The sequence below is a fragment of the Salvelinus alpinus genome, chromosome 2 (assembly GCF_045679555.1).
Source record: "Salvelinus alpinus chromosome 2, SLU_Salpinus.1, whole genome shotgun sequence".
In the NCBI taxonomy this organism is placed as follows: Eukaryota; Metazoa; Chordata; class Actinopteri; order Salmoniformes; family Salmonidae; genus Salvelinus; species Salvelinus alpinus.
Genome location: NC_092087.1, coordinates 130,968,503 through 130,977,833, shown reverse-complemented (window position 1 = coordinate 130,977,833; position 9,331 = coordinate 130,968,503). Strand labels below are relative to the sequence as shown.

The 9,331-nt window shown below is 39.6% G+C and overlaps 1 protein-coding gene across 1 annotated transcript; it reads left to right on the top strand.

Annotated features, from left to right (window-relative positions):
• Positions 1-361: 361 nt before the first annotated feature.
• LOC139568821 (zinc finger protein ZFP2-like) lies at positions 362-9,032 on the top strand. The gene is made up of 2 exons (XM_071390920.1): positions 362-863; positions 5,752-9,032. Exons 1-2 carry the CDS (start codon positions 599-601, stop codon positions 6,471-6,473), a joined length of 987 nt encoding a protein of 328 aa, XP_071247021.1. The 5' UTR covers positions 362-598; the 3' UTR covers positions 6,474-9,032.
• Positions 9,033-9,331: the final 299 nt, after the last annotated feature.

Genomic DNA, 9,331 nt, shown 5'->3' with positions numbered 1-9,331 from the left:
TTAAGAACAAGTTGATTGACAAAGTCATGAAAAATTGGAACAATTGAATAAACCACATTTTGGCTATGATCAAAGATATGCCTCTGGGGTCAAAATGATCCATGTCAGAAGTATGGTTCAATGCAAATATGTAGTGGGTGTAAAGTTTGTTTTAAACTCTCACTCATTAAACACGAATCAATCAACACATGCTTCTCTTTGAACGACTTAATATAATATTAAACTTTTATGAAATAAATGAAAAATAAACTTTTGGTTACTCAACTGCGTTACCTACTCCAGTCAGCAGATGGCGATGTGCGTCTTTTAGGTTCAGGCGATGCTGCCAGTGTGACGTATAATCTAGTGGACGGGACGCTCCTTCAACAACAACAGCTAGTCAGACACCTCGGTAGCTTTCTAGCAAACATAGCTACAATATTCACGCTCTTTACACTGTTTTGGTGTATATTAGTCGCTGTGTATTAAACACACTTCTGTCGTATGTACTTGTTGGCCTATTTAATTATATATTTACGTTGTTTGTCAGCTAGCTGGTTTGCTAAGTTAGCTTAGAACTAGGCTAGTCGCTAATGCTAGCTAGCTAACATCTCCGACCATGAGTTCACTAAGGTACTCTCCTCCTGCTAAGGAAGAGGGGGACTGCTGGACGGAGAAAGAAGCTTTCGTGAAAGAGGAGGACGAAGAGGAAGCTGTTTCAATACAAAAACAAGTAGAGGGTGAGGCTGTTACCGTGAAAGAAGAAGAGAAAGACGTTACAGTAAAAGGAGAGGAGGATGCAGTTTTTGGAGTGAAAGGGGAGGAGGGAGAGATGACTGTCACATTGGAGGAAGAAGAGGAGGTTGGAGATCTGTTTAACACTAGTAAGTACCGTCTCTGCAGTCATTGAACCAATATGCAGTAAAGGGGTTCTACACTTTAATGTTGTTCTGTAGGAATGGCTGAAGCTACACTGTAACGTGTAGAACATCAAGAGTGGACCATCAACAAAACGTTAACAATTGATCAAATGCATCCAATGACAATGCCTGAAATACTGTAGTCCTCAATATCTCCTATTAGATTAGCCCAATATGTAGTCTTAAAGGGGCAATCAGCAGTTGTTACATCCATTTGGGGACTTATACATTAATGATATGTACCCATCTGTTTCTTTAAGAATTCACTTATAAATGCCTCATGAGCTTAGTTAAACTGTTGTACCCCATCAGAACCCAAAATATGAGCTTTTTCTTACTCCAATGTTTGTTAGTAAATATAAACAAACACTGTATATCCTCAAAACATGGTTAAAACTAGAATGTTGATATCATGAATGGTTGCATTTCTCCAGCCCCATCCCTCAGCTTTTTACCGAAAGGGGCAGGGAGTACGCTTTGTTATTGTTTCTACTGCTGATTGCTGCCCCCGTTACTCCTCAAGGTCCAAGGACCGTATGTTATTTTCAGAGGTAGACTGGCTCTGGCAGCTAAAATAGTCAAATATTCCATCTAGATGTGAATCGATTCTCAATTGCGATACGTTTCTAGAAACATAAATTGCTGTACTTTCATATAAATTCAGAATTTTTTCACTCAATACTTAAATATTATATCAAAATAATTTCACATAATAGTTTCCGGACTAGTCTCCCAGTCCCTGCTGCTGAAAAACATCCCCACAGCATGATGCTGCCGCCACAATGCTTCACCGTAGGGATGGTGCCAGGTTTCCTCCAGACGTGACTCTTGGCATTCAGGCCAAAGAGTTCCATCTTGGTTTCATCAAACCAGAGAATCTTGTTTCTCATGGTCTGAGAGTCCTTATGGTGCCTTTTGTCAAACTCCAAGCAGGCTGTCATGTGTCTTTTACTGAGGAGTGGTTTCCATCTGGCCACTCTATCATCAAGGTCTGATTGGTGGTGCTGCAGAGATGGTTGTCCTTCTGGAAGGTTCTCCCATCTCCACAGAGGAACTCCGGAGCTCTGTCAGAGTGACCATCAGGTTTTTCGTCACCTCCCTGACCAAGGCCCTTCTCCCCTAATCGCTCAGTTTGGCCGGTTGACCAGCTCTAGGAAGAGTATTCCATTTATGAATGATGGAGGCCACTGTCTTCTTGGGGACCTTCAATGCTGCAGATTTATTTTTGGTACCCATCCCCAGATCTGTGCCTCGACACAATCCTGTCTCGGAGCTCTGTGGACAATTCCTTCGACCTCATGGCTTGGTGTTTGCTCTGACATGCACTGTCAACTCTGGGACCTTATATAGACAGGTGTGTGCCTTCCAAATCAAAACCAATCATTTGAATTTACAACAGGTGAACAAGTTGTAGATACATCTCAAGGTTGATTAATGGAAACAAGATGCACCTGAAAGCAATTTCGAGTCTCATAGCAAAGGGTCTGAATGCTTATGTAATAAGTGTTTATTTATGTTTATTTATGTTTATTATCTGTTGTCATTATGGGCTATTGATGACACCCCTCTGAAACAAGATAACCATCAGAAAAAAAACTCTTCCTTAGCCTACTCCTCCCGCTGCTGCTGGCATTCGTAAATTCTAATGTTATGCTCCTAAAGTTTCTGGTAATAGACTACACCAGCAGTCGTTATGCTCCTATAGTTTCTGGTAATAGGCTACACCAGCAGTCATTATGCTCCTATAGTTTCTGGTAATAGGCTACACCAGCAGTCGTTATGCTCCTATAGTTTCTGGTAATAGGCTACACCAGCAGTCGTTATGCTCCTATAGTTTCTGGTAATAGACTACACCTGCAGTCGTTATGCTCGTATAGTTTCTGGTAATAGGCTACACCAGCAGTCGTTATGCTCCTATAGTTTCTGGTAATAGGCTACACCAGCAGTCGTTATGCTCGTATAGTTTCTGGTAATAGGCTACACCAGCAGTCGTTATGCTCCTATAGTTTCTGGTAATAGGCTACACCAGCAGTCAGCAACCTTTTCCATTTCCTGCCAATTTCTCTGACCATTTCTACTAATCTGGTGCCAGTTAGGATTTTCATATTCACATTTTACTGGAACAGTTTCATTTCATTTATAATAGTAATAATTATTATAATAGTCTTTATCTCAACATCATTATCTGTGATTAATCTACATTCTATCTAAATGAAAATTATACAAATCTAAAAGTAACTTTTATTGCCATTGCCAACTATGTAAAAATAGCCTACATGAAACCAACAAACAAAAACATTTGCAGCCTGCAGGTAGAAAATATCCAGATTAAAAATAAATATTCTATAAATCACATTGGCTGCACATGGCCTGTCAACAACGAACTTGAAACATTCTATCAACTATCAACTGGGTCCTCTGAAACTTGCAACATTATATAAAATATTCTGGGCCCTCAGTTTCCTGCTCCAGTGAGTTCTGGACAGACACAGCTGTCGTCTATTTGTGCAAAGGATAAGAAGTAATCAGGTATTTTATAACATTTCCACTGGATCAGAGCATTACATTTTCCCTTTAATGCTGAGTGGTTATCGAAAGGGCGAGAGCTGGAAATAATTTACAAATACTTTGAGCAACTATTGTTATTCGTAATGGATTCTAATAAGACTTTGTTTACCTGCTGTTTGAGGTGAAGAAAAAATTAGTTGGAGAAGCTGAATAATTTTTTGTTTGAGAAGCTCCACAACTCATTAGTGGTGGTGCGTTAAGACAATCTGAAATACTATCAGACATCCCCAAATAGGCACATTTGTGTGCAGGCCATGTAGACTAATCCTACTTCTGTATGTGTAATCAGGTGTGCGTCCTTACTCAACATTGGCAGGAGTGTTTCAAACGAAAGAATGAATAAAATGACAAAACTGACGCATCTTGCGGGGTCAGGTCTGGGTGATCTGCCAGGGGTCGTTTCATTTAGTATCCGTTTGGGTCGGCTGGGGAATGAATCTATTTCTCCATAGTATGTTGTACCGAAGTTGACCGACTGAAAGGGAGTGTAACTTTGATTATAATTAATGTTTCCTGAAGGAGGGAAATGAGGTACAACACCTGATTGGCCCCGCCCCTTACTGGGTCGGTGAAGAGCGGTATTAAATTGAAGGAATAAATCCAAGCCTCACGCTCATCACCTGTGGAAGGCGGGGATTCCAGGAAGGCGTGGATTTGATAGTATGTTGTACCTAGTTTCCCTCCTTCAGGGAACAGTAGTTATAGTCATAACATGTGGATTTAATAGTATGTTGTACCTTGTTTCCCTCCTTCAGGGAACAGTAGTTATAGTCATAACGTTACGCTTGTCATATGATGAACTTCAACTTAAATACGGCATCGTTTTTTGTATTCAGATCTCTGAAATGCTCTCTAACTATGTCTCATTTAGTGTCTCCTTATGTTACGCTGGGAAAACAGTTTTCAATCATTTTAGAGTTTGCTAAATCCAATGGTTCTAACCGAAAGTCCCCTTAACTTTATTGACAACACCCAAATGGATACTGTCATTAATGTGGTTTTTCAATAATTATACATAATACTTAATACTGTAGCTGTTTAGTTACAGTCACATGTTCAACTATCATCAGCTGATCCAGGAAATCATTTTCTGAATGACAGTCAAATTACAAACATCACGACATGCAACAACAACCAAAGTGCTTCTTCATTCATTACTCTGGTAAAGACAGTTATGCCGTGCTCCACGTTGGATCCAAAATACCTAACAAATTGGTGCTTATAATGTTATTGTCTGCTTGATTTACAGTAAGGTCTCGTTAGTCTGTTTGCACACAGCGATACTTTGCTCATAATGTGTAGAGAACTGTTCCTTGATGGATAGGCTATTGTACAACACACAGAGCTATTTTCCTTTTCGGGACATTTAGAATGACAACACATTACAGAGTAGTCTAGTGGGATTATTCACAAAATTATCTGGTGATCAGGTTATGAAATGTCATGACAAAGACATTTTAGTTTCCATGTTTCACCTGAAATATTAAATTATTTATAGTCCTAGGTCTATGTTATTGTTAGGTGAAGTTATGGGTCCTACAGTAGGTCTATGTTGTTGTTAGGTGAAGTTATGGGCCAATTTGTTAAACACTTAATGTACAAACCCCTAGTTTCAGGCTGATGGCAAAGCTAGCTAAAGAGCATTTTACTGGTTGAAGTGTTTTATAAGTATAAAGCAGTTGATTTGCGGCAATAACACAAACATATTAAGCAGGAGATTCAATCGAGCGTTACAGTTATTATCCAAAAGTAATATGAAATGCACTCATAAACAACCTGTAAATGGAGGCTATTTTTGCTGTCAGCCTATGAGAACTCTCCTGAGTTTTCCCCCACGGTGGTGAATTAGTAACTAGCGACACAGAGCTTAATGTGAGTTTCCTTGAGTAGCACTCCTGATCTTGCGCTGTAATATTCAGAATACATTGTGGAAAATTAAAATCTTTGCTCAACATTTTTGCTCCAGGCAGATATACTACATCTATAACTATCGGTTTCCTCATTGCCAGATATACTACATCCATAACTAGTGGTTTCCTCATTAGTAGGGAGGTGTTTCTGCAATCAAATTGTGTGTGCATCGCCCTCGTGCTGCAACTTTAGCAAACACAGAAATGGACCTTTTTGGAGATCAAAGGTTGTCTGGTAAACTGCTTAGGTTTGACTGTCTTAAGACAATTGTAAAATAATTTAACAGACCTCTGGGCATCACCGTTTACCTCAAATAAACAGTGGATTTCTGCTGTTGTGGCCCTTTAACCGTCTGACTTTGTTGTTCACACAGGAGAGAGACGGGACTATCGTGGATCCTCTGGGGAGTCTCAACTACATCATGATGCTGCCGAGGCAGAGAAGAGTTTCTCCACGTCAGAACTCCTCAAGAAACACCAGCAGAGATCGACAGGAAAGAAACCTCACCGCTGCTCTGACTGTGGGAAGAGATTCACCTCCTCATCAGGCATTAAAATTCATCAGAGATTCCACACAGGAGAGAAACCTTATTGCTGTGGTCAATGTGGGAAGAGATTTACCTCCTCATCATGCATTACAATTCATCAGATAATTCACACAAGAGAGAAACCATATGGCTGTGCTCAATGTGGGAAGAGTTTTGTTAAACCTAGCTATCTGACTGTACACCAAAGAACACACACAGGAGAGAAACCATATAGCTGTGATCAATGTGGGAAGAGTTTTAGTCAATCTAGCTCTCTGACAGTACATCAGAGAATACATACAGGAGAGAAACCATATAGCTGTGATCAATGTGGGAGGAGTTTTAGTACTTCTAACTGTCGGACAGTACACCAGAGAACACACACAGGAGAGAATCCGTTATGTGATCAATGTGGGAAGAGTTTTATTACTTCTAACTATCTAACTATACACTTAAGAACACACACAGGAGAGAAATCTTATAGCTGTGATCGATGTGGGAAGAGTTTTACTCAGCAAAACAGCCTGAATATACACAAGTGGACACACACAGGGGAAGGGATACTCTGATAAAAGATCTCTGATTAAACATAAAATACATCAAGGAGTTGTTTCATGATATCAATGAAATAATGTCACAATATAGAATGTTTTAACATTGTAGTAGGAGTATTTTAATGATGTCACAATGTAGAACCCTAAACGTTTGTCCCCTGTTCTATTGATTTCAACATTATATGGATATTAGCCTCAGGGGGGAAATCCAGGCTCTGAAATGGAAGAGTACTATTTATGTGATTTAACAAAAAGTGACTAACACAAAAAGAGCTGTGTTACACTTACCACGTTGGTGACCCACTTGAATCAAAATGCAACACTTCAAAATGTAGCGATCTATTTTCTACAAATTGTCCTCTAACCAGGGATGTACACATTACTCCCAGATTCTGTGTGGTTTTTGAGCTGTTAGTTTTAACAGGACGTGCAACCTCATCTCCCTCCTCTCGGCACAATTGATTTCAACATGATATCGATGAGATGATGACAAATAAGTGTTGAGTTCCTTTTGTTCAGTGACCCCTAAATTTAAATGCATCACTCCAAAATGTAGCTGACTGTCTTCTGCAGGTTGTCTTCTAATCAGTGAGGTAAAAGATATCTCCCATTTCCATGTGTTTTTTTAGTTGTGTTAGTTTCAACAGCACGAACAACCTGATTTCCCCCCTAATCGATATCAGTGATTTATTGCTACTAGTCAAAACAACAGCGTTTCTGGTGCTTGTGCAGTTTATAAGGAGCTTGTTTAAAAAATACAAGTAATATGTATTATTGTGGCAGATGTTTGTGTTTATACAGCTCAATTTATCAATCCAATCTGTTTCTGGATATTGGTTTTTGATTTGGACACATTAAAACTGTGTTTTGACATTGGGCTATCCCTCCTAGCAAAATGTAATTGAAAAGACGTTGAAAATAAGACTATGCCCAATGTCCAATATAAGTTCGGTTTTAGTTGAAGTGAAAGTTGAGAAGATGTCGTTTTTTCAATGTACTTGCACTCTATACACATGGACGCAGTATAATACATTGGTCTATAATCAATTTTATTAACAATCCTACATCACTCCAGTATTTATTGAAAACATTCAAATGCTAATTGTCTTTATTCCACTACTGAAGAAGCATGACTCAAATCACCTCATATATTCAAACATTCAGCCTGACAAAAGATACATGTTTTATTATTCCATGCCTCATCCTTAAGTGAAGTATTGCCAATATATATTAACAAAGGGGTGTACATTTGTTTTTCATATTTACATTTAGTAATCATAATTAATTATATGATCAACTGACCATTTTTGGGGACAATAATATTGACATTGTTGCCTGTTTTTAGAATATCAGGGATCATTCTCAGATGTGCCAACCCAAATGTACTAGAGCATGACATTGGGGACTGGGCCCGATCCAACAACATGCCTATCTAGTGAACCCTGAAAAGAGAGAGAAGCTCTGCAGTGAGGTGGAAAGTTACTACGGATATTGCAGGAGTTTCCTCTTGAAATCAGACATGTCTGTGGTGAGAACAACCTGGTTTAAGATTGTCTCAAGGGGGGCAGTCAAATTTTTTTGTGTTTTGCGTTTAGCCAGTGCATTGCCATGGATCACAGTTTATTTCTACTGCACGTTTTTCCGTATTGGAGATGAGTTTTGTTTGGGCTCGTTCCAAGGGGACGAGAGTTCTAGAAGCTAGTGAGTTTTAGGAAGACGAGAGTTCTAGAAGCTAGTGAGTTTTAGGAAGACGAGAGTTCTAGAAGCTATAGAAAGAAAAATCTTTGTGGGAAAAATAAAAAATAAATATTGTTTTTAATTGTTGTTTGCCAGTAGACAGACACCATGTTTATATTGTAGAAGGTGAAGCATTGTAGTTGATTATAATGTGAAATGGAAGTTGTTTTCTGTTGTTGGTGAGCAAACTCTTAAGGTGTTAGTTAGTCTTTGGTTTTTCCATTTATGTTTTGAGGTTGGACTTTAGCACGTATAGCTCGTTAGCACGTAGGATGCACTGATAAGTGTCACCTCGTTAGTCAGTATGTGTTACACCTGTGCTGGCTTGTCCATCTCGTTAGTGGGAAGGTGTTTCACCTGAGCTGGTCCAGGTTCTATTTAAGAGTGTCTGGCCCAGTGCTCCAGTTGTCTTGATAGATGTGGAGAGGCAACACCTTTAGTTGCTCCACCTTTTTGGTTTGTGTCCTGTTGTTAAGTTTGGTGTGTGTTTTTCTTTTGTTTGCCTCTTCTTGGGCAGATTTAGTGGGTCTCATGGTGGGTCTTTTAGGTCCCAGTTGTTGTTACTAGTCAATTTTCAGTCGACACCCCCATAGTGTCTTTCAGAGCCCCTCCTAAAAAACAAGCTTATATTTTGGGTTGGATATTGCATCCAATTAATATTTTAATCAATGGAATTTCCTTAATGTTCATTAGTCTTTCAGTTGTTAGTCTTCTGTTTGTTGTGTACTAAATATTTCTGTTTTTTTTAATCATTTTTTCCCCCTGTGAAGCCATTGTGTTGCATCCATGTCTGAAATGTGCTGTATGAATAAAGCTTGATTTGATTTCAACAAATGAACCCAATGACCAATCAACAGACTCTTGGTCCCTCTTATTATGAAAACAGTATCACTTTTCCAGCCTGCTGAAGGAGTGGTAAACACCACCCCCGGCTCTACCAGGGGCTTGAGGTGGTCTCCCACAGCTCTGCTGGTGGAGTGTTAAACACCACCCTACCAGGGGCTTGAGGTGGTCTCCCACAGCTCTGCTGGTGGAGTGGTAAACACCACCCCCGGCTCTACCAGGAGCTTGAGGTGGTCTCCCACAGCTCTGCTGGTGGAGTGGTAAACACCACCCCCGGCTCTACCAGGGACTTG

What these genes read in the sequence shown, in the direction of transcription:
- LOC139568821 (XM_071390920.1), top strand. Translation starts at nt 599, where the DNA reads ATGAGTTCACTAAGGTACTCTCCTCCTGCTAAGGAAGAGGGGGACTGC. An exon ending in TGGAGATCTGTTTAACACTA is followed by an intron (nt 864 to 5,751) that starts GTAAGTACCGTC and finishes TTGTTCACACAG; the next exon opens with GAGAGAGACGGGACTATCGT.